Source organism: Amblyraja radiata, chromosome 46 (assembly GCF_010909765.2).
Source record: "Amblyraja radiata isolate CabotCenter1 chromosome 46, sAmbRad1.1.pri, whole genome shotgun sequence".
In the NCBI taxonomy this organism is placed as follows: domain Eukaryota; kingdom Metazoa; phylum Chordata; class Chondrichthyes; order Rajiformes; family Rajidae; genus Amblyraja; species Amblyraja radiata.
In genome coordinates, this window is record NC_046001.1 from 8,228,271 (window position 1) to 8,254,586 (window position 26,316).

General features: G+C 41.2%; 1 protein-coding gene across 1 annotated transcript; it reads right to left on the bottom strand.

Moving 5' to 3' along the window:
* Window positions 1-6,221: 6,221 nt before the first annotated feature.
* On the bottom strand, window positions 6,222-26,316 carry gdf11 (growth differentiation factor 11). The gene is made up of 3 exons (XM_033015512.1): window positions 25,773-26,316; window positions 11,004-11,377; window positions 6,222-7,028 (listed from the first exon to the last, which is right to left on the bottom strand). Exons 1-3 carry the CDS (start codon window positions 26,167-26,169, stop codon window positions 6,648-6,650), a joined length of 1,152 nt encoding a protein of 383 aa, XP_032871403.1. The 5' UTR covers window positions 26,170-26,316; the 3' UTR covers window positions 6,222-6,647.

A 26,316-nucleotide genomic window follows, 5' to 3' on the forward strand; every position in this document is an offset into this window, starting at 1 on the left:
AGATTTTCCACCCTATTGAGATTTATCCTGGGCAGAATCAATTTGTTGTGAATGTTTTAGGCAGATGAGGGGACAGTTGGTCTTGCTTATGCCTGAGAGTTTTATTTTAAACACCACTCCATATCTCACCCCCATCCCCCACCACAGCCAAAGGGAATGATGCACAGAATGGGTTAAAATCAGCCAAGATCTGGAAATGGTACTGGTTAGTTTTTTTTTGGGTGGGGGGAAGGGGGAACACTAAGGGGACATACGTTTTCCTACCCTCCACCCACATTTAAAATTGGGTCCACTGTCTCAGTAGATTGTGCGTGAAAATGTCCATGGTTGCAACAAATGTCCTCACTTTATAATCATTAGAAATGGCTTCTGTTCATAACCGATGTAAGCATTGTTTTCCTTTAATCTATTTTCAAAGATTAATAAATACACAGTCCTTTTGTGAGGGGAGCAGTCACTGTACAGGGCCGAATCATTTGATCGTCATCCAGTGTGAGGTGACCTGTAAGTAATTCCTCTGTCTCATTGTATACCTGAGTTTGAATCCACTCAATAGGGCCAGTAATGTCTATGATAATAAGTAACTGGTCTTAGTGATATATTTTAATTAGAATCCCACCAGTCTTCAATGTTTCTCAGTGAAATTAATGCTGATTTATATATTTTTAAATGCAGGAAATACCAGGCCAGGCAGCATCTGCAGAGGGAGAAACGGTGTTACATTTCACATTGTTGATGACCTTTCATCAGAGCTAGGAAGATTTTAAAATTCAAACCTACTTTACACGGCAGATGGAGAGACCAAGAGACACAGGAAGACACGAGTGGTAGGGGTGTCAACTGAGAGAGGGTTGTGAAGGCTTGTCCATCGATCCGTAGGGAGGAGGTGGAAATGGGACGGTGAGTGAGGTAGGAGGAGAGAAATACCCAATTCTGGAACAGTGAGATACAGAACATTGCAGGTGCTGGAAATCTGAAATAAAGGAGAGTGTCGGAGATACTCAGCAAGTTGGTTAGCTTCTGTAACGAGAGACATAGTGTTGATGTTACAGGTTGATTAGGTTTCATTGGAACTTCCCAGCCTTTCCTGCTGTCCAAAATTGTTGTACTCAGTGGAGTTGTGATGGCTGTAATGCACCCAGATGGGGAATTAAATGCTGGTCCTTGAGCTTATACTGAGCTTTGTTGGAATAGTGTAAATGCGAAAGACAGAGATCAGAGTGAGAGGGGATGCAGAATTAAAATGACAGGCAATTGGAAAACCCAGGGCAACCCCTTTGAACTCAGAGCTGTAGTGCAAAGTGGTCACTCAACCTGGACCTGGATCCTTAAGTGGAGACAACATTCTCATAGTCAAACAGCACAGAAACAGGCCATTCAGCCCAACTCATTCATGCCAACCAGGATGCCCCATCTATGGTAGTCTCATTTGCCTGCGTTTGGCCCACATCCATCTAAACCAATCCTATCCATGTACCTGTCAAGTGTATTTTAAACATTGTTATAGTAGCTGCTTCAACTCATTCCATTTACTCACCACCCTCTGTGAAAATGTTGTCCCTCAGGCTCTTATTCAATCTTTCCCCTCTCACCTTAAAGTGGGCACTGAATGCAGCACACTAAATGTTTTCTCATCAACTGTAGTGTTTTGTATTTCACAGCTCCAGAATGTTTTTTGTATTCATCTCCTGTTTACCTTCTGCAGACAGGTCAGCTCTGATATGCCTTCCCCATCCTTGCTCAGGTAACACCACCACCACCTCTTGATTCCCTCAGTCTCTTGGTCCCCACCTTGTCACAGACATATCCGTTGCAACATTTGCCCCTTCCCTGCAACATAAAACATGTTTGATTACTTTTTTAACTTTTCCTATTTCTGATGCAAGGTCATTGACCTGAAATGCTAGCCGTTTCTTTCCACAAATGGTGCCTGACCGACTGGTTTTTATTTTAGATTTGCAGGATCTGCAGTGGTTTTGGAATAATGCAGCACTGGAAGAAGTGATTCAGCCTGCCATGGCCCGTTAGAAAGAGCCTCTTCGCACTACGTTTGTTTTTTATCCCTTTCGAAATAGGGACCTATTTCCCTTTTGAGACTTCCTATTTAATCTGCTTCCACTGCCGTTTCAGACAGTGTGTTCCCGATTATAATTCTCCACCTTCTTTCAGCTCTCTTCTGATTACTGACCCTCTTGTCTATGTAGTTTCGCCAGATCAAATCTACCAAACCCTCTTAATGTTTCCCAGTTGTCTCAATGGGCATTTAAAATAACTGAGGTCACTTAAGGCTTTTTGTAAAAAAAATAAATAAAAGTGGACCTATTATTTTCTCTGCCAACTTTTTTTCCTGTCCCTCTGTTTGGGTTCCCTCTGCTCCAGCATACAAAGCAGAAAGTGAGCTGGCAAACTGCTCAAATCCCTCTGCCAGTTCTGTTTTTTTGATTGCTAGGACATAAATGGGTGACAACAATCCAAGTTGGTTCCTCCAGTGTTGTTTGTGTTGTGATAAATGGTTGCTTTTTGCTGTATTGTCCCTTTTACTGACAGTTTCCATTTGTACAGTGCCTTTTAATCTAGCCAAACACTCCAAAACTGGAGCAGGTGACCAAATGTTTAGTCAGAGTTGAGTTTTGAGGAGTGATTTCAGGATAGAGAGAGAGGGAGAGAGAGAGGCAGGGAGTTTAAGTGAGGAATTTCATAGCTTGGGAACTCCAAGCAGCTGAAGGCACGTCGGCTAATTGTAGATCGATTAAAATCAGGGTAGGGCAGAATCGATTCTTAGAGGAACTAAGAAAAATCACAGTAACTATTGATTGAAAAGCAAGCTGATGCTTACAGGCACAATATGCTGATTTAATTTGTGCAGACTGTTGTGTTTTGCCAAGCTTCTCATTAATATTCCACCATTTGTATCACAGCCCAAAAATGATGGTCATGAAATGTGCCACAATTTACTGCAATCTAACTTGCTTAAAGATTCTTTTGATCTTTGCAGTTTGGTGATATTGCTTGTGTCTTGACGCAGCTGTTTATTAAGTTGCAATATCTGTCAGCACTTTCTCCATCCATTCATGCCAGTAATCACTGATCAGCAGATTCATGAAGTGGCTTTTGCAGCATAGTGTGCATATTAAAAAGAGATGCTCATGAATATTGATCACCCAAGGAAGCATTCTGCTACTCAACAAGGAATTCCTGCCTCCACCACCCGGAATGTTTTAAAGTGCCAGTCTTGGCACTAGTTGCAAGAGCCCGATGGACCTTCTGCCCACCAGGATGTGGGATGGTGTGGATGACAACCAAAGGCTTGATCTTTTGACTTCATTGATAATTAGAGTACAGTGATGTGATGGAACTAAAGGGTGAGGCAACCAATCTTGGTCAGTGCTCTGAATCGTCCCCAATCTCCCACTTGGTACCCCTACATGTTATCTCCCCATTCCACCACCCCCTTCCCCCATTCAGTCTTCCCTCCAACAAAGTGCAGGTTGTAAATGATTCGCGCTTGGTGTTTGCAAGGAGTCCCTTCAGCCCCTCTCCAGTCTGTTACATGGGGACAATAGGAGGCCACTTTCAAGGCTATTTCAACAATCTGCTCTCTACGTTTCTGCAGCCTTTGAAACATTTACTTATCAACCTGTTTTTAAAATATTTTTGTTTGACATCTAACCACAACAGCAAAAGTTCCAGATTTCCTCTATCTTTAAATTATCTGGATATTATTTTAATATTGTGGTTCCCACTGGGGGAATAGTTTTCTATCTACCCAGTCAACTCCCTTCATCTCAGTTGGATCACTCTTAATCTACACTCATGGTAACATGTGCCTTTAATTTGTTTAAGAAGCAACTGCAGATGCTGGAAAATTGAAGGTAGACAAAAATGCTGGAGAAACTCAGCGGGTGAAGCAGCATCTATGGAGCGAAGGAAATAGGCAACGTTTCGGGTCGAAACCCTTCTTCAGAGATTGGGTTTCGACCCGAAACGTTGCCTATTTCCTTCGCTCCATAGATGCTGCCTCACCCGCTGAGTTTCTCCAGCATTTTTGTCTACCTGTGCTTTTTATTTAACCAGTTAACTTCTGCACGTTTACTTTTTTTTTTGGACAGATGCACTTAAGGAGCACAGTGCATACTTAGTGCAGACTTTGGCAGAATCAAATTTGTCTCTCAAATTTAAATGAAGGTTTCAGAGTGGGCCAGAGTATTTCCATGGCAATTACAGCCATCGATTATAGCAGCAAGCATGAATCAGCAAATGCACCAGCGCTTCCCTCTGTGACATTGTGATCTTTCACTGATCATGGTGCAAACTTATTGATGTTTTTATCATTTGGCTATGTGGAAAGGGATGAACTGTGGCAGCGACGAGGTCTATGGAATTTTAGGCTTTATAAATAGAAGCAGGGTGTACCGGAAAATACGAGACACAAAGTGCTGGAGGAACTCAGTGGGTCAGACGGCATCTGTGGAGGGAAATGGGCAGATGGTGTTTTGGATCTGGGCCCTTCTTCAGACTGATGTAGTGGGAGAAAGCTGGAATAGAGAGTTGGGACAAAGCCTGGCAAGTGATCGGTGGGAACAGGTGAGAGGGGAATGTGATTGGCAGGTGGATGGAGTAAGTGACAAAGGCTAGGTGTGAAATGGATGCAAAAGGTTGTCGTATTTGGAGAGAAGAGAAGGACCCTTGTGTCTCCTTATCACCTTTAGCTTTTGTTACTTACTCCATCCAGCTGAAACCACCTCCCATCCTCTGTATCCATCTATCACTTGCATGGCAATGTCTCACCCACCTCTCTTTCCAGTTTTCTCCCCCTACTGCAATCGGTCTGATAAAGGATACCAACCTAAAATCCCATCTGTCCATTTCACTCCACAGATGTTGCTGGACCCGTTGAGATCTTACAACACTTTGTTTTTTGCTCAAGATTTCAGCATCTACAGCCTCGCTAAAATACTAAACCTAGCCCAGTCCAGACTTACGTAGGCTGCAGTATGGCATCGGCTGAGTTCTGATTTAGACGTGGAAGTCTCTAATTTTACTTGCTTTCGTTTTAATAACCCATAAAATTAGGAAGTAGCGCATGGCACAGGAGAGGGAGCAGAAGTGCTTTTGGTAGATGTCGAGTGCCCAGTGAGAGAGAGAGTTCTGCCCCAACATCAAGGTGCAGGTTCACCATTACTCATTGCTTATCAATCTTTAGCTTGAGTATTGCTCTCCCCCCTCCAACCCCAATCCCAAACTGCCTCCAGCTCCACAGCTTTTTGTGGGAGACTACTCCAGATTTCCATTGCCATTCGGATAAGGAATCATCATCATGACTGCCTGGCTCCAGCTTTAAGGCTCCACTTCCTTGTTCTGGGCTCCCCACAAGAGGAAATAATATCTCACTGCCTAACCTACACAAACTGGTATCATTTACACCAACTCAGTTCATGCCTTCCATCTTATCCCCCTAAAGTAATACAAGGCCAGCCATTGCAACCCTTTATCACCCTCCCCCCCCAGTGTAATCTTGGTAAATCTTTGCTGGAGCCCCAATCGTGAAGTGTGGGGCACAGAACTGAATGCAGAACTCCAGCTGTGGTGCTTTAAGCATCCTCCCCCATTGTCACTCCTCTGCCCTTGTAATCCATCCCCTTTTGAGTAATACCAGAATGGATTGGCTCGGGCCAGGTCAGATCATAAATCGTACACACACTGTGTGCCAGTTTCCTAAATCAAAGAAGCTAAAGAAGGCTTTTGGCTTGTCCAGCGCTGACTAGTGAAGCTCTGGGATTCTGCAAGTGATGGCGGGAGGAAACTAAATGCTGATTGTTTGAAATAAAGCAGCAAAAATGTCGGAATTGCAAAGCAGTGTCAGTGTAGAAGTGAAACCTTCATGGGAACCAAGCTATGTCTTACCCCAACCCTTCACTGGCTGATACCCTGTGCATTCCCACCATTTTATCTGTCAGATGAAAAGGAATTCAGCTGTGAAAAGAGCCACCGAACTTCCTTTTCCAGGTCTCTCTTCATTCATCTACAGCTTTTGAAAGTTTTCAGTTAAACACTGTTGAGGACTTTGCAAAAGTTAAGAGCATATATCCGGAGTGTGCAGTTTGACTGTGTTTTCCTCTTGAAGAGACAGTCTCACTGCTAGTGCTCATTCTTCCCCTTCCTGCCTTTCCAAACCAAATTCATGACTAATATGATCTTTCTCTTTTTTTGTGGGGGTTTTTTTTGTTTAAACAGCAACGTTAAACAGGGCAATTGCCAAGCCTGTGGAATCAAATCTGACAAGTTGATACCAGTTACCAAGGGTCTGCTGTCTTTGCTTATTGAGAATGTTAATTTATTTTGCAGGTGCTGGTGGCCTCAGTAACTCCTCCCAGACTATTTGCTCTTCTATTGTGATCAGCAGTGACTGTTTCAGTTGTGGGGTTGGGGGGAGGGGAAGAACCCAGAGACTTGGGATCAATTAGTCCTAGTTCTTATTAACTGGCTGCTTTTTGTTTGTAAAATATGTTTCTGATGAATGAGGCCCAATTTGTTTTCTCTCTCTCCCTCTCTGCTTATTGCACAGTGCATGGCATAGTTTGGACATCACATTCTAGAATAATGATGCTTCAAATGACAGGGGGAAAGACATTTGGCTGATCTTCATTTTAGGAGCAGCCACATCGATCGACCACCATGCCTGGGATTTGCCCGTTGATGATCTCTTGCTTGTCGTTGAAGTAAAGCATGTTGATAGGCGACATTTTGGTTGGCGTGCAGCACGGGCCAGCTGAGCCTCTGGCATTGGCATGATGTACCAGGTGGGTATGTGGGTATTTCTGCATGAACATGTACTCGCATTGACCAGAGCAGTAGTTGGCTTTGTATCGTTTGGGGGCAATAATCCAGTCCCAGCCGAAGGCCTCAAAATCAACGGTTAGCGGAAAGCGACAGCAACGTGACTCTGTGGAGTGCTCATCACAATCCAGCCCCAGGTTTCGGCGAGTACGTTTGTTTGTTTCTGCCACTTTAACTTCCAGAAATGGTTGCTGTCAAAAAGAGAGAGAGGTTTTTTTTCCATTGAGGTGTACCTGTACACTTTCTTTATGTTATTATAACTCTAAATCCTCTCTACTATAGTGAAACCAAGGCCATAAATGCATTCATTTCTTGTTCTGGACTAATTTGCACCACAGTGCAAGAAAAACATCTTTACAGCTCCAAGGCCTTTTAAAACCATTGCCAGTATTGATATTCAACTAGCAGGTACACAAAAATGCTGGAGAAACTCAGCGGGTGCAGCAGCATCTATGGAGCGAAGCCAGTTTAAATGTGGATGAAAATTCACCTCCCACTAGCTGCCATTTTAAGCACATTATCGGGATGCAGTTAAATTGCCAGAACTTGGTTGAAATTCGCTGAGGCTATTAATGGCATCCTAGCAGTAGTTTTAATGTAAATTAATCAGATGCTGGAAATTTACAATAAAGCAGAAAATGGCAGAACTGCATAGCAATCCAGATGGGATTGCCTTATTTAGATTTCAATCCTTTTGAATCTGCGGGCAGATCTCAAAGATGTTTAAAGTGCACAATTTAATTTCGGAGTATTATTACAATTTGTATAACTCTATTACCCATTATAAATGCATCGCTAAAGTTTACCCTCAGTCCATTGTTAAAATGATGATTGTGAAACAGACATTTTTGATTTTTCAAATTCAAAGTTGCATATTTTAAAATGCTTATATTCACATCCAACTAATCGCCTGTTAGAACACAATGTTAACATTTATGTACTAACAGCAACTTCCATTGCATCTTTTAACCCATTTTTCAGGGTGTGCATAATACTGAAAGGGTTGGCAATTTGTTGCACATTCCCAAATGCCCTTGCCACCCCTTCCTTGAACTGCTGGTATGTCATTAAGCACAGGGTTTGTGGGTGAATGGGTCCCATGTGGGGCATTTCTGGATTTTGGATTGAGAGAGACCGAACAGAGTCCATTGGAGTAGGTAGAGTCCAAAGTTAGTTACGGCATGGAGAAAGATAGGGGGTGGAGGCAGAGGTTACTGAGATAGGATTGAATGTATGTTTGGGTTTAAATGGTGGAAAAGATTAAAGGGAGATAGGAATGAACCGCGGTTGGATTGACAGAGCATGATGAAGTAAGATGGGAGATGAAATTACTGAAGATGAGCAGTTATTCAACATAGAACCTGAGGAAGGAAAGCAGTGGGAGAATTACTCTGGTATTTGGATGGGTTGGGAGGGGGAGGGACAGGTGGTGGAGATAATAAATGAGAGGCAAGAGGTTTGGAACATGGTTTAGCTTCTCAGAGGAGTAGAGTATGAAAATAATACAGTACAAACAGGCCAGGTATTGGATTGCATAGTCAGGTGGAAAGACTTGACATTGGGAAAATATGTAATTGACCTGAATAACGCTGTTATTGCAACAGTCTACAGTCAGTTTGTAGATGGTGAGGGCCATTTTTACAAATGAACAGATGTTTTGTAGGGCTGGCAGAGATAGTCAGGACACTGACAGAGGTGAGTTGGATAGGAGGAGTGTAGCGAGATTAGCTCCTAGTGGGCCTGTTGGGCAGAGATGTCGATGAAACTAGGTCAGGGCAATGAAGGTGGAAGCAGGACATCGAGAGGGTAGCGCACCTGAAAGAGGGGTAAGAAGAAAGATAAAAATGTGGACATTGAAGCAGTGGGCTGCCAGTCCAGCCTAATCCCGGTTAAATTAGTTGCAACATGTACTGTTTGGGCTGACTTCTGCAAAATAGCTGCATGGGTAAGATAACAGTTGTTGGAGATGTGGGGCAAACCCTGGTCCCTGGCCAGAGTCCTACAGGAGCCAAGAATTGTATGCAGGTTAGGTCAAGGCAGGTATTGTTCTGGTCATACATTCAGGTTCTGGTTGGGTCAGGACAGGCAGTCTCAGTGCATTGGGAGTAGCGACAGCAAGCTCTTCCTTCCATTTCGTAGCAAGTGCTTCCCAAAAATGACTTCCAACTTCATGTGGCCAATAGCATGTTGGGAGCTTGGTTCAGGCCGAGTATGGTTTAAACAAAAAAATAAGTAACTCCCCAAGCCGGGCCAGGTTTGGACAAGTCGTGATCAGGTCAGGTTTTAAGTTTTTCTCATGCTAGTCGTTATTATGGAGCTATAGCTCATTGTCAATGAAATGCCTTCAGGACCACAAGACATCAAGCATGCTCCAATGGTGCATGTGGACGTCAGGCACCATTATAAAAAGAAAGTAAAGCAAACAGATGAATACTATAATGTAAGCAAGGCATTTTTAGCCATTATTAACAATAAAAACGATTCTTTATAGCGCCTTTCGCGACCTCGGAGAGCACTTAAAAAATGCAGCAGACAATTTGCGCACAGCGAGCTTCCACATATAGCGTTGAGGTAAGTGACTGGCAAATGTTGTTTTTGCGCTGCTGCGCTGACTTGGGATCCTGAGGTTAACACCCCTGCTGCATTGCCACAACCTTCCATCAGTGTGCTGCCCAACAAACTGTATCACCTCCATTTCCCACTCAACACAACATGCAGAAACTAATGTTGTCTTTTCCCTTTGCGCTCCTCAATTTTCTTTCCAAAAATCAGGACTAAGGCTGTGAAGCAACTTAATATTCTGAAGAGTCTGTTTTTGGAAGAACCATTTATAGTTCCTTACTATCCATTGAGAGAGAGATTGGTGAGGAGAGTGGGAGTGCAGGAAATTGGCCAACCCACTGAACTGGGGGTAATCTGACTGGAGCGACTGAATCGTCTTTATCTGTGGCAGTTGTCACATTAACTGGGTTGGAGTGCTGATGCTTCTAAGCTTGAACTGTTGTGCACTAGCCAGCACTTTGAGTGCCAATTTTCCGTCAGAACAAATGAACAGACATTGACTGCTGTAAACTATTAAAAAGCTCAGCTTTGATAAGAACAGAAGAAATAGAAGCAGAAGTTGGCCATTCAAACCCACTTGCCTGCTCTGTCATATAATCACATTATGGATGACCTTTTTGGCCTACAATGCCTTTAATGTCCAAAATGCTATCATTCCCTATCAACTATACTCAGACACTGAGCCTCCACAGCCCTCCTGAGTAGAGAATTCCAAAGACTCTGGGTGAAGACGTTTCTCCTCATCTCTGGCCTTGGTTTCAGATAACTGAGGCACAGTAACATCTAACCTGTCAAGTTGTGAAAATCCCTACGTGTTTCAATGAGATCATCCATCTAAACTGGAGAGTATCAACCAGTCTATTTAATCTCTGCTCATGTTATAATCCCATCAGGCAGCATCTTTCAGACCATAAGAACATTAGAAATAAAAGCAGGAGTTGGACTTTGGGTTCCTTGAGCCTACTTTGACATTCAGTAAGATCAAGAAAATGCGGTTTTATCAAAGGTCTTTCCAATCACCTTACTCTTACACTCCAACCCCTTAGCAATAGAGACCATTTGCCTCCTTAATTGCTTGCTCCTTTCAACTGTTAACTTGTTGCATTTTATGAGCAGTCACACCCTTTGTGGAGTGGCATTCATTTGCCACCTATCATGTAAAAAATATTCAAACAGTTCACTGCACCAAGGTTTTTCATAGAAACATAGACAATAAGTGCAGGAGTAGGCAATTCGGCCCTTCGAGCCTGCACCGCCATTCAATATGATCATGGCTGATTATCCAACTCAGTATCCCGTACCTGCCTTCTCTCCATACCCCCTGATCCCTTTAGCCACAAGGGCCACATCTAACTCCCTCTTAAATATAGACAATGAACTGGCCTCAACTACCTTCTGTGGCAGAGAATTCCACAGATTCACCACTCTCTGTGTGAAAAATGTTTTTCTCATCTCGGTCCTAAAAGACTTCCCCCTTATCCTTAAACTGTGACCCCTTGTTAATGACACTATTGCATCTTCAGCCAATTGCGGGCGCTATTATCTTGAAACCAGAGATATCTGAGCCTCCTTAACACAGAGGGCTTAATGTGAACCATACTCACCAATCCCTTCTCTCCACTTCCCGGAGATGTGATAGCCAAGTCATTCCCATCCATATCAAAGACGTTGATCTCAATGCCCCAGTTGGTATGCGGTTGCTTGAACCAGTTCTGCAGAACGTGCTTAAAGTCGATGCTTTGCCAGCGCCCATTGCGGCTGTCCATGTCTATTTTTAAGGATCGGATCCTCGAGTGCCTGCTGCCTTTTTCCGTCACAGGTTTCAGCCTGAGGATTTGCAGGTACACTGTGGAGGTGTGCAGTACTGGTCGCAGGTATACCCACAGGTGAGCTCGCACCACGTTTGTAAATGTGACTTTGGGGCTAAATTTAAAAAAGCAACATTTTGGACTCCCATCCACTTGGACACAGGGGTCAGCTACAAAAAGAACAAATCAAAAAAACAGAATCAAAGCCAACTAATACATATCTGATTGGATAGAAGTGTAGCCATTTAGTACATTTGACTGGATAGAATTATTGCCAACTAACTGGTATCTGAATTGTAGCAGCTAATACGTGGATGTGGATCATGTGCAGGCAGATACGATTAGTTTATTTTGGCATCATGTTTGGCACAGCCATTATGGGCTATAAGGCCTGTTCCTGTACTGTACATAGCATGTTCTATGATTGGAAAGAATCATAGCCAAAAATACATATATGATTGGATAAAATTGAATCTACTAATACATGTGATTGGATTGGATTGAATCGTACCAACTGGTATGCTTGATTAGATATAACCATCTCTGACTAATATGTATCAGATTGGATAAGATCTTAGGCAATTGGTAGATGTGACTGTTTGAAATAGAGGCAACTGGCACTTTAGGTGATATAGAATCATGGTCAGTTAATACATATTTGAATGGATGAGATTAAAACCAACTAAAATACAGTCAGAACCTTCCCCTTCCCCCCCCCCCCCCCCCCCCCCAGGATGGAAATATCAAATACTAGAGGGCATAGCTTTAAGATGAGAGGCGTACATTTTAACGCAAATGTGCAGGTCAAGTTTTGTTTACACAGAGGGTGGTGAGTACTCGCAGTGCGTTGCTGGGGATGGTGGTGGAGGCTGAGCCATAGTGGCATTTGGGTGACTTTTTGATGGGCATATGGATATGGATTATGTTCAAGCATCATTTTCAGCGTGGACATTGTGAGCCGAAGGGCCTGTTCCTGTGCGGTACCTGAATGGTAGTATAAACCTGAATGGATAGAACTAAAGGCAACTAATACATTTGATTGCACCGAATCATTACGAGCTATACATATCTGGATAGGATCCAATACACCAGCACATATATAATTGGATGGTATCGCAGCCAACTAATGCACAAATGATTGGATGGATACACTTGGATAGATTTATCACCAACAAGCACAAATCTGATTGAATCAAACCATAGCCATCTAATGCATTTGACTGGGTAGAATCATCACCAGCGGCATGGTGGCACAGCGGTAGAGTTGCTGCCTTGCAACGCCTGAGTCCCGGGTTCGATCCTGACTACGGATGCTGTTTGTACAGTTTGTACATTCTCCCCATGTACATTCTCCCCAATAGTTTCTCCGAGATATTCGGCTTCCTCCCACACTCCAAAGATGTACAGGTTTGTAGGTTAATTGGCTTGGTATAGTGTAAAAAATGTCCCTATTGTGTGTAGGGTAGTGTTAATGTGCGGGGATCGCTGGTTGGCGCGGACCCGGTGGGCCGAAGGGCCTGTTTCCACGCTGTATCACAAAACTAAACTAAATGCCTATCTTATTGGGTAGAATCAAACCAGTTATACATAGAGCCAGAAGGACACAAAGTGCTGGAGTAACTCAGTGGGTTAAGTTGCAACCCTGGAGAACATGGATAGGCAACGTTTCAGTTCGGGACCCTTCTTCAGGCTCAAACACGACCCAAAACATCGCCCATCCATATTCTCCAGAGATGCTGCCTGATCCACTGAGGTACTCCGCACTTTATGTTCTTCTTTGTAAACCAGTATCTGCAGTTCCTTGTTGAACTATCATTAACTTATACGTGTCTGAATAGATTTATGGCAAAATAATACATTTGATTGGTTGGAACTTTGATCTCATCATTTAATTAATTATTGTTAGAAAAGAGAATGGATTATATTTGGAATAATAGTAGAAGATATCAATTTAAATATGGGTTAATAATTGGAAAGAAATTGATACTTAAATTTTGGAAAAATACAACCATACCAACTGTTAAAATGTGGATTGGGAATATGATGGACATAGCACGCCTTGAAGAAATTAGACTCCGACTAATAGATAAATATGAACAATTCTTAAGGAGTTGGTCTCCTTTCATCGACTTTTTGGAATCATGTGATGCAGCGGTACTGTAAGGATTGCTGATTTCAGTTCATGCCGTGGATAGATCTACATCTCCGAATAAAGATTTGAAAAATTCTCTTTTAAGGGGCCTTCTCTCCTATTTCTACTTCCCACTTTTTCTTTTTTTTTTATATACACACTTCACGTTTTTCTATTCTCTACCATCTATTTTTCCTCTTTTTCCCCTTTCTATTATTTTCTTTTTCTTGTCTTGCTTACTTCCTTCTCAAAACATAAAACTAGAGGTTGTACATAGAATGGATTACGGTATGACATAGTTGGCACCTAAAATTAGGTTCCACTGTACTGTTTTGTACTGTATTAACTTCTAATAAAATAAACAAAACAAAACAAAAAAGAAGAAAAAAAAGAAAAGAGAATAGCAACAACTTGAGAAAAATAACGTCATCTTTAGACGAACAATTAGAATAAACCTTCACAGCCATTTATTAAGAGGATAAATTTGTTTTGTAAAAAGGGACAGGCAGTTCAATGCTTTGGGTTAATTTACACTGTTCAGCCTCATGGTGAATTACAGAATACATCCTGAAAACAGGAACATTCAATATTAATTAATGGTTCTAAAATTCAAATTCGGTATAAAACGATTATAATACCCACTGTTTTCATCTTATAAAGAGCTGATCGTGTCAAACTCGCAGCTGTGGAGAATTGCACTGGGATTTGTATTCCCCATTATGTGCTGCTCTATTTAATAGTGTCCTGTGGCCACAGGGCAGTTAGTCAGCTGCAATCCAAACCCATTTGCAGTTAAATGGCCCTATCCTAACAGGCAGGGGTCGCGACCCCATATCTCTCTCCCTACATAACATCATCTGCTTCCCAAAGGATTTGGCCAGAATTGCAAACAAACACTTCACAACGTGGAATGGGCAAGAACCCCTTGATGCAATTCCCGCAGGATATTTGATCCACTGTTTTAAAAATGCAAATCTTGCTGTTTAAATTCACAATAAATGAGCCTCTATTGATGCTAAAGTACATTTACTCTCACAGAGTATGGCTTAAACTGCCCATTGACATTCCAGTTGCCCAGCCCTTATGGAATGGTCATATGCCAAACCAGATAGGAACAGCAGCTTGACTTTCTGAAAGAATATCACTGAACTATTTTCGTTATTGCAACAATCCAGCAGTTTCAGGGTTACTGAGATTTCAGTAAAAGTAACTTTTCAGATTTGGTTGGGTAGCTTACAGCCCAATGATATGGACATTGAATTCACCAATGTTAGGTAACTACCCAACAAACACCCAATGTGTGGGTGAGAGGAGAAATCTGGGGAGAATTGATGGGAACATGGGGAGAATAAATAGGTTACGGTAGGATTAGTGAAAATGGGTGCTTGATGGTTGACTCGGGGCCAACAGCCTGTTTCTGACTTCTATCTCCCTATGGCATGTAAAGAGATCAAGGATGAATGGACCAAAGAACAGTCCCTTCAGAATGTTGAAAGGGGAGGGGAAGATATGGTGGTGGGAACTTGCTGTAGGCAGCAGAAATAGCAAAGGATGATGTGTCGAAGGTGGAAGCTGGCAGGGTGAAAGGTGACGGCCAGCTTGTTCTGTCCACGAAGAGAGGGCGTGAAAGCAGAGGTGGAACGTAGATAAGATGTGGTCAAGAACTCTGCCAAGTATGGTGCAGGAGAAACCACAGTTCAGGAAGAAGGCACCTGTGTGGAATGTGTTATCGTCAAAACAAATACAATGGAGAAGGAGGAAGTGGGAGAATGGAATAGCATGGGGCAGGGTGGGTTGCAGTATGATCGAGATCACGGCAAGAGTCTGGGCTTCTCTTGGAAATTGCAAGCATCCACATTCTTCATTCTTTCCAATTTCAATCACCTTCAATGAGATTCCACCACCAGGCACATCGTCCCTTCTCCTTTCTTCTCAACATTTCAAAAGGATTCTTTCCACCACAGCTCCCGGGGTCTGCTCTTCTACTTCTACCCACTACTCCCTTTCTCATGGTGTTTTCCCACGCAACCATAACGGATGCAACACCTATCCATTTACATCTTCCTTTCCACCATCCAGGCAACCCATCAGACCTTTCAGGGAAGCAGTGATTTACTTGCACTGCTTCCAATCTAGTGCATTGCATTCAGTGCTCACATGTGGTCTCTGCATTGAAGGCACCACATGCATGCTGGTGATCATTTTGCAGAGCACCTGCGTTCAGGCCACTCAGCTTCCCATTGCCTGCCACTTTAATTCCTCATCCTACTCCCATTGTCATTCTGTCACCTCCTGCACTGTTACAACAAAGCCCAATATAAGCTTCATCTTCTGGCTTGAAATGTTGCAACCTTCTGGACTCGCATTGAATTCAACAACTTCAGGTAACTTGCTTTCTCTGCTTGTATCAGACATGGCCAGACTCCTGTAGGCCATCAATGTGTAATGTTGGCTCAGTGTTTTTCTCTCCCTCAGCACCACTGATATTTCCTACTCTCTACATTTCCTTTCTTTGTGTTCTTGCCCTCTAACTGCCCTCGTTAGCTTTTATGTTCCTGTGTTTATGCTTTCTCTCTGTAAGGGTCCTCATCAACAGGATGACTGGATCTACAGCCCCCAAACCTGCAGGAAAGGGGAAGGCAAGCCATTCATTGATTCAGTTTAAAGTTTTTAGATATTTATAAGTAATTTTAGGTGTTTCTCGTTTATCTTATTTTTTTTACTTTTTCAAAGAAAGATCTAATTTCTTACCAGCAAAGTAATCCTTTTGCTTACTTTTGTTTTAGGAACAGCTTATTTTAAAATCATTTGCCCGTCAGGTCAAGCAAGAAATGGCAGTTTGTTGTAGGTTCATGAACTAAACTCCAATGATTTATTCAATGATCAGTAAATGTAATATAGGAATTGCTGATGATAGACTAGCATGCAAGTCTACAGTCTAAAAATTGCTAATGGGCACAACATTGCATGAAAAATGACTGAATTGAAACCAAGTCTTGGAAGTGATTGGTGCAAAAATATTTGCAATTTACACATGACCTGTATCTTAAAATGATAGATTGCAATCACACACTCATACATACAATCTTTGTATGTTGGTGTAATTGCAGATTACACATACAAACAGTAACTTAACTATTTGCGACTTGCGTGCAAACTTTAGCTTGAAGCAATGAATTGCGATTTGCACTTTATTTAAAAGGTGAAAATGATTTTGCGACTTCAAGTGCAGACTACAGCTTAAAATGATGGATTGCAACAGACATGCTGAGTATATTCTAGAAATTGCTGATGACCATTTTACAAAATAAAAGCTGACGTGGAAATGAAATCCATCGCTTAGAAATGTCTGGAGCTGAATATGACACTTTGCAACGTACATATTTGGCCAGTAGCTTAAAATTACTTAGATAGAACTTAGATTAGACTTAGATTAGAACTGCTGGAATTCAAGCTGGATCGAACCAAGTTGGGGGGAAAGAAAATTCCTTTGGTTGTTGCTTATGAACTGTGAGGGACTATATTTTGATGGCACCAGTTGTATCTTGGTATTTTTTTCCTGCTCAGCATGTCAGAATACTTCTGAGGGAATACCCTCTTCACCATGGCTTAAAATGACCATTTGTAGTTTATAGCATTTATAGTGATGGATTGGGGCTTGTATGTATGACCCATAAGTGTAAATTGACAATTTGTGATTTGCACATACAAGGAAGATCACTAGAGTTTAAATTGACTGTTTTCACTTTGCATATTTAAAGTGATCATTTAGGATTTGCACTTGATCTATAAAGAAAAACTCTTGTTTTGCAAATGACAGGTTAAGATGACAATTTGCAATTTACGCAATGCGCAGGAAAATTAAAACTACTATTTGCAATTTAAATGCATGAAAAGCACAATCAGTTAGCTTAGGATGGCTGTTTGCGACTTACACTTATGAACTTAAGCTAAAAATAACTATTTGCAGCTTGCATGTACAATCCATAGTTTAAAATAACTTGTAATCTACAGATGCAAATCTAATTATTCCCCCAAGATTACTTTGCTCCTTCTGCAGCAAACATTTAACACATTCTTATTTCCTCCTTTACTTTTCTCTTTCTGTACAAGCTATTTAATATTTATGGAACTGCTGGAATTCAAGCTGGATCGAACCAAGTTGGGGGAAAGAAAATTCCTTTGGTTGTTGCTTATGAACTGTGAGGGACTATATTTTGATGGCACCAGTTGTATCTTGGTATTTTTTTCCTGCTCAGCATGTCAGAATACTTCTGAGGGAATACCCTCTTCACCATGGCCTCTTGTACACCAATATCTGCCTTGACCCACTGATCTCAGGTTACTGGTTACATAAACCCTCCTCCCGTGATCTTCCTGCGCTTGCAACTCAGGAAGGCAGTTTCTTAACTATTTCTCTTGACCGCGAAGAACCAGGAAACAACAGGATTAACTCCCTAGTGACCAACAGCAGATGTTCATAAAACAACTGACTGTACAGGTTGGTAGATGATGATAATCAGTCAAGTATTTTTTGTTTTGTTTATCCTCTTGCTCGCTTGAATAGTTTTATACGAAACTGCTCTAACTTGCAAGACTGAGATATGATTTCCAAAAAATAATCTCACCAAACGAGATATAGATAAAGCTCCATTAGCCATCGCCTCTCCAGTAAAGGCGCATCCCTTGTGCACCAAAGTTGGTGGCCAATGTCCTTTCACTACAGACGAGGAAGATGCGTACAAGGTGGTGATGAGGGTTCCCAATGGGCTCCATCAAGCCTGGTACAACCATTAGTTGGGAACTACCTCAGCCTCTGAAGTATCAGTTAAAGCATGGGGTGGGAGATTGCAACCTTCACGTGGTCCACCCTGTTTCGATGAATGCAATCAGCCTGGCGTGCACAAACAGAATATCAAACAGAACAAGTTGTCTTACAACTTTAGGCTGTGCACGCCACACGCAAGAAGAAGAAGAAGAAGTTAAAGCATGAATGATAATCCTGTAACTTTGATGAAAGTGCATGGCACATTCTGCCTAAAAGGTGGTGATTAAATCCAGAAACACTATGAGGATGCAACTGTTGAGGGCTTTCTCGTTGGCCTCCACAACCATGGTTGTGGAGAGTTGACGTTCTTCTACAAACCATCCACCTAATATCTCCTTTTCAGGCACCAGGAGAGGTTGCACAAGGTGTCAGGCCACATGTGGGGGTGACAATACTGAGCTGAGATGCTCCCGAGCTGTAATTATTGGTAAACCTACCTATAGAGAAGTAAGGTAGACTTGATGCCTACCAAGGTGTAATGTGTCCCTGTGTGCTACGTTTACTGCCAGACAACAAAAACTTTGAACAGGAAAATTGATCGCCCCCAATGCAAGCAGTCTGTCCAATTTGGCGACATTAGCTTTGTATTATTGCATCAAAATATCGAGCCGCAGTGTTGGTGAGAGAATGCTGCTTGGCACTTCTCTCAGTTTTGCCAATATGCTGCTAATCTCAACTGAAGGCACCGCTCGCTCCATGCAACTATGCAATGAATCTGCTCCTATGTGAATGGAGTGATGCTGCTTGTTTGCTGCTTGTTGCACCAAATGTCCTTTCAGTCCCAACTGAAGGCAGGCTCAGTAGAAATTGCAGATGCTGGAATCTTGCATAGAACACTAAGTGCTGGAGTAACTCGGTTGCTCAAGCAGCATCTTCGGAGGACATGTATAGGCAACCTTTTGGAGTGGGACCTTCAGCCTCCAGAGATGCTGCCTGACCTGCTGAGTTACTCCAGCACTTTGTGTTCTCAGTAGAAGGTTAGCTGGGAAATGCCTCATCATGATGCACAGGCAGGCAACCTCTTACTCCTTCCTTTCCTGCCTCGTGTATCCTGAAATTACTGCTTCTAGATTTCCCTCTCCACCGAGGCTGCCTAACTTGCTGAATATTTCCAGCAATATTTTTGTCTTTGCTTCACATTTTCAGGAAATTACTGCTTCTGATAATTTATGGGGTACAGACAAGAAATGGGTAATGATATCTCCTGGGAATATAAACTGCAAATGACTGCTTATATTTTATGTTCTTAAAGCTGGAAATTAGTGTTCATATATTATGGAATGTAGACTGAAAATTACTTCCATTTTTTTTTTCTGGATGTGCATGGGAAATCAGTGCTTCTGATGGTTAATGGACTATAATGTGGAAATTAATCTTCTTGATATTTTATAGATGATTACCATGAAATTATTGCTTCAGATTCTTTATGAAGTAGACCTGATATTTTATGAAGTAGTAACTAGGAATAATTGCTTCTGATACTTTATGGGCTTTTAAAGGAAAGTAAATGCTTCTGAATTTTGTTTGGAATTGACTGTTTCTGATATTTTCTGGACTGGAAAATACTGCTGTTCTTTTGTAGAGCTGAAAGAGGAAATTGCTCATTCCTACATTGCATATACTGCAGTCTGGAAATGACTACTTCAAATGATGTTGTACTATTGGCTGGTAGCTTATATACAGTGCATTCAGAAAGTAGTCAGACCCCTTCACTTTTTCCACATTTTGTTACGTTACAGCCTTATTCTAAAATGGATTAAATTCATTTTTTTATCAGCAACCTACACACAATAGCCCACAATAAAATAAGTGAAAACAGGTGTTTAGAAATTTTTGCAAAATAATTAAAAATAAATAACTGAAATATTACATTTACATAAGTATTCAGACCCTTTACTCAGTACTTTATTGAGGCACCTTTGGCAGTGATTACAACCTCAAGTCTTCTTGGGTATCACACTACAAGCTTGGCACACCTGTATTTGCGTAATTTATCCCATTCTTCTCTGCAGATCCTCTCAAGCTCTGTCAGGTTGGATGGGGAGTGTTGATGCACAGCTATTTTCAGGTCCCTCCAGAGATGTTCGATCGGGTTCAAGTCCGGTCTCTGGCTGGGCCACTCAAGGACATTCGCAGACTTGTAATGATGCCACTCCTGCGTTGTCTTGGCTGTGAGCTTAGGGTCGTTGTCCTGTTGGAAGGTGAACGTCTGCCCCAGTCCGAGGTCCTGAAAGCTCTGGAGCAGGTTTTCATCAAGGATCTCTCTATACTTTGCTCCGTTCATCTTTACCTCGATCCTGACTGGTCTCCCAGTTCCTACCGCTGAAAAACATCCCACAGCATGATGCTGCCACCACCATGCTTCACCATAGATATGGTATTGGCCAGGTGATGAGCGGTGCATGTTTTCCTCCAGACGTGACACTTGGCATTCAGGCCAAAGAGTTCAATCTTGTTTTCATCAGGCCAGGGAATTCTGTTTAGGTGCCTTTTGGCAAACTCTAAGCGGGCTGTCATGTGCCTTTAACTGAGGAGTGGCTTCTGTCTGGCCACTCTACAATAAAGGCCTGATTGGTGGAGTGCTGCAGATATAGTTGTCCTTCTGGAAGTTTCTCCCATCTCCACAGAGGAACTCTGGAGCTCTGTCAGAGTGACCATCGGGTTCTTGGTCACCTCCCTGAATATGTTAGTAAGTCTCTATCCTAAGGCCCTTCTCCCCCGATTGCTCAGTTTGGCCAGGCTCTATGAAGAGTCCTGGTGGTTTCAAAGTTCTATTTAAGAATGACGGAGGCCACTGTGCTCTTCGGGACCTGCAATGCTCCAAAAAATGTTTTATACCCTTCCCCAGATCTGTGTCTCAACACAATCCTGTCTCGGATGTTTAAAGACAATTCCTTTGTCTTCGTGGCTTGTTTTTTGCTCTGACATGCACTGTCAATGGTAGGACCTTATATAGACAGGTGTGTGCCTTTCCAAATCATGTACAATCAATTTAATTTACCACTTGTAGACTCCTATCAAGTTGTAGAAACATCTCAAGGATAATCAATGGAAACACGATGCACCAAAGCTCAATTTTGAGAGTCACAGCAAAGGGCCTGAATACTTACGTAAATGTGATATTTCAGTTATTTATTTTTAATTATTTTGCAATAATTACTAAACACCTGTTTTCGCTTTTATATTATGAGGTATTGTGTGTAGATTGATGATTAAAAAAATGACTAACCATTTTTAGAATAAGGCTGTAATGTAACAAAATGTGGAAAAAGTGAAGGGGTCTGAATACTTTCTCAATGCACTGTAGCTTGTATTTTTATGGTGAATAGAGTGTAGAGTAATACTTCCAATAAATGATTTACTTTAGAATGGAAATATTTCATGGACTAACAACAAGAATTTACCGCTTCTGATCGAGGAAAGTTGTCCTTTGATTATTTTAGGGACCAGATATGGGAATTTACCGATGACACATTCTTTGTACAAAATAAAATGCTGATATTTTATAGACCATACTCCAGAAACTACTCATTCTGATATTTTATGGCAGACACTGTTGATTCCGTTATGTTCTAGATTTTAAAGAGGAAATTTACGATGCGAATAGGAGCACAAAATTAATGCCATTTACAGTTTAAAGACTAAAAACAGGACATTAATGCTTCTGATATTTTATGGACTAAAGCCTTAAAATGATTGCTTTTGGTATTTCCTGGCCTGCTGCCTGGAAATAGCTGCTTCTGAGGTGTGCAGACTGTATCCAGCACATTACTGATTCGCCATCCATACACTATAGACTGGAAATTCCTGCTGCTGATAATTTATGGAGTAACGATTAGAAACTGCTGCTTCTGATATTTTATGGACTCAAAACTGGAAACGATGGCTTCTGACAATGGATGTCAAATGGGAAATAACTGCTTCTGAATTTTTTTTGGACTCTAAAGAAATATTACTTCTGATATTTTATAGACTACATTTTTAACTTGGAAAAAATACATATCTGATCATTTACAAAGAGTAGAAATTGAAGCTGCTGATTTTTTTTAAGTTAATGGATGAATTGGAAATTGCTGCTTTTGATATTTTATGGATTACTTGCATTAAATGACAAGAAATCAGAATTTGCTGTGTCTGACATTTTAAGGAGTAAACATTGGAAATCTTCCCTCCTGATACTTTATGGACTGGAGATAAGAAATTAATGCACCTATGGAGTAGAGATTGGAAATTGGCTCTTGTAATAAACAGAGTAAAAAAATGTTGAAATACTTTGTGAAATGTTTATGACCAACAATTGGAATATTCTGTTCTCTCATTGACTAAAGATTGAAAATTGGCACTGACATTTTTAAAACTAGGCATTGGAACTGACTGCTGCTGATATTATATGGACTGCTGTGTGGAATTTGCTGCTTCTGATGCCAAATGGATAATAAGAAGGAATTTGCCCCTTCAGATACTGCAGAGGTTACTGCTTCAGATCTAAGCTTTAACCAGAAATTTCTGTTTCTAGTATGTTATTGACTATAGACTAGTGGAGACTGCTGATGTTTTATGGGCTGAATCGCAAGTTCCTGCTGCTCATATTTTATGGATCCCTGACTGTAAATAACTGCATCTGACATTTTGTGGATGATAGACCGGAATTAACTGCTCCCGCTACGTCCTGGATAATTGACTGCAGTTTACTGTCTCTGATATTTTATGCTTTACAGAGTGAACATTACTTCAACTTGTGTTTTACCGACCACAGGACAGAAATTGATGCTTGTAGCATTTCCTGGACAATGCATGGAATGTACTGCATCCAGCAATTCTCAGACAATGGATGGGAAATAGTTTCTGATGCTATACAGACTATAGATTACCCATTATGTGGTACAGATTGAATGAACCATTGAAATATTTTACCAACTCTCTACTGAAAATAAATGCTTCTGATCATTTATTGATCACAGACTAGAAATTACTGCTGTTGATACTGGATGGATGTTGAATTAGTACACAGGTGCTTCTGATATTGTGTGTGGACTTACTTGGAATTCCAAACTTCAATCCAAGGAATACCCTAAATGTGGAAATGTTTGTATTTTGTGAACTGTAATTTGGAAAATGATACTTCTGACATTTCATGGACTATTATTGGACATTACTGTTTCAGGTCTTTTATGAACTTTGGGTTGGGCACTACTGCTTTTCATACTTAATGGAAAATTGCTGTTTCTGATATTACACAGAATGCACTGTCAATATGTTTTTTATATGTTATGTACTGCATTCTGGACATTGTTCGTTCTGATATTTTACTAACTATGGAGTAGAAATTGCAGCTTCTGGTGTTATATCTTCTATCTAGGGACCATACTTTATCACAGACAAGAAATCACAGCTTCAATTCTATCACGTTCTACAGAATGAATGTGAAAGACAATTAATTAGTAGATTGTAGATTGGAAATACTACCTCTGATAGCAGAAAGGTTTCCAAAATATACTCTGGAAATTACTACTGATATTTAATGGATGAGAAGCAGGAAATGTCTCCTCCTGAAATGTTATGGGCTATAAACTGAAATTATTGCTTCTGATATTTTATAGATGAAGGACTCCAAGAAATTACTGGTGTGATATTTTATCAGCTATCGACAAGAAGTTACTGCTTTTGATATTATGTGCTACAGCCTGAACATGCTGGTTTTGTAAGGTACTTTTAAGGAAAATACTATATTGGATTTTTTATGTGCAGAGTAGAAACAGCTTGGGATGTTTTATGGACTTTAAATTACAAATAACTGCCTGAGATTTTATGGATTGCAGACTGTCAATTACTGCTTCAATTGTTTTCTGAACTTGACAAAATATTCTGTTTCTGTTATTTCAGAAAATGTTAGGCTCCTGAAATTTACTGAACTGATATTTAATGGGCTAATGGCTTGAAGATAATTTATTTTTAATGTGCAATAATGAGATACGTCAGAGATATCATGGGGTCTACACTGGAAACTCCTGCTTGTAATATTTTATGGGCAATCAGCAGAAAACAATTGCTTATTTTAATTTAGGTAAACAATGTGGACATTGTTACTTCTGATATTTTATTTGCAGTCATCTGCAAATTACAAATTCTAATAGGCTCTCAATATTTTCCATATTATAGGCTAGAGGTTACTGCATATAAGGTACCACAAACAGAAACGTACCACACGGTATTTGATGTAACCCAGATTAGCAATTACTTCTGCTATTTTATGGATTATAAGCAAGAAATTACCACTTCTTAAGCAAAAAGACCTGTAATTGCCGGAAATGTTCGGATTCTTGCTGCTGCTGACTAAACATTATCCTGCTGATATTTAAAATGGAAATGGTTGCTTCTGATTTTTGCATGTTGTAATCTAGTGTGAACTACTTTGTGGACAAATGGCAGGAAATCACAGGCTCTGACAATGGACGGACTATAAGCAGCATCTGGCTGTTACTGATATTTTAGTGACTATGAAAATGAATCCTAAGATAAGACACAAAAAGCTGGAGTAACTCAGCGGGTCAGGCAGCATCTCTGGAGAGAAGGAATGGGTGACGTTTCAGGTCGAGACCCTTCTCAGCTTCAAATGAATCCTTCATGGTCCAATAAGGGAAATTACTCCTGATGTATTTGCAGGAATCTGCAAGTTACTGCTTTTTATTTTATTTTATTTTACAGGATGGGAACTGGAAATTAATACTTTTGATAATTTATAACTAAATAGCAAAACACTCCTGATAGTTTGTGAATTATAATCTGGAAATAATTGTCACTGTTATGATCTAGAAATGAGTGGCTCCATTTTTGTGAAATAACTTCAGGAGCAATTAGATTACTGTTGCATCTTTCAACCACAAGTTGTATTTTAAAGTACTAGGTATAAATTATAATTTAAATTACATAGGTTAGAAATTGTGATATCAATAGATTAAATGAAGATTGCCAACGAATTAATGTGGGGCTGAGGCATTAAAATGATTAAATTTAGTCTCTAGGTTTTTTTTAAAGATAGTAATATTCATAGGTGGCTTTTAGCACAGGCATCAATGATGGCGACATCAGTTCATTTTTTTAAAATCTTCTTATTTGCTTTTCAATTTTGAACTCCAGCCGACACCTTATTTGATAAGTTGCTTCTTGAAGTTACCGTTTCTGATTTGACTCCATGCACTGTAGCCCAGAGATTCTCGCTAGTTTTACTGTACTTTTGGAAAACTTGAAATATTACAGCGTGACCTACTGCCTAGAGACTATGCTGCGTGGTTGTTAACATGAGATGGCCATCAGGTTAAAGTGGTGTTTTGAGGAAGATTCCCGTGGAAACAGGTAAGGGGTTGGTCCAAACATCGCTCCATCAGTGTTACAAAGTGTAGCGCAGTTTGAACCAACCAGGAGGTTGATGTCACCTGGGAAGAGACATCTCAGACTTTCGGCATAACGGCAGACGCAGTTAAAGATTACAATTTATTGCATGGGGCTTAAACGACCCCACCCCCTCCGCCAGTGTGACATTGCCCCATTTGAGTCGTCGACATATATATTTTCGCCCAGAGTTTGAAGATGGGACAGGGGTACTCACGTTCGGCGGCCATGGTAATGACAGTTTCAGTCGTGGCGTGATACTCGTCATCTTCCAGAGCAGGCTCTTTGGCTGAGCAGTCATCTCCCTGGATGTCATAGCGGTCGAGCAGTTGTTGCAACGGGGGAGCTTTAGGCAGGAGCTGATTGACAATGTCTCGGCTGATGTTAGGAGCTTGCTTGAGACGCAGCTTGCTCAGGATCTGGGACTTAATGGATTCCAACCTCAGTGCTTTGCTGTGCTCCCTCCATAAACAAGCGGAGCATTCTTGGCTCCCAGGTTCCGCATGGTCTGAGGCGCTCTCTTCTGCCCCCAAATCCTTCTCCAAGGCTGGCTCGTCGCTGCCTGTCAATCCTAGAGAGATCAGGAGGCAAAGCAAAACGTGTGGTCTGTGCATGGTCTGCTGGCGTGTGTGTGTGTGTGTTTATGTGTGTGTGTGTGTGCGTGCGCGCCCGCTTGAGAATGGAGAGACGCGCTGGATCCCAGATTGCAGCCGGGAGTGAGGAGAGGGCACAGGGTGAGGCACACGCTGGTGTATGATAAC

What these genes read in the sequence shown, in the direction of transcription:
- gdf11 (XM_033015512.1), bottom strand. Translation starts at nt 26,169, where the DNA reads ATGCACAGACCACACGTTTTGCTTTGCCTCCTGATCTCTCTAGGATTG. An exon ending in CATTACCATGGCCGCCGAAC is followed by an intron (nt 11,378 to 25,772) that starts GTGAGTACCCCT and finishes TTCTTTTTGTAG; the next exon opens with CTGACCCCTGTGTCCAAGTG. An exon ending in GAAGTGGAGAGAAGGGATTG is followed by an intron (nt 7,029 to 11,003) that starts GTGAGTATGGTT and finishes TCTTTTTGACAG; the next exon opens with CAACCATTTCTGGAAGTTAA.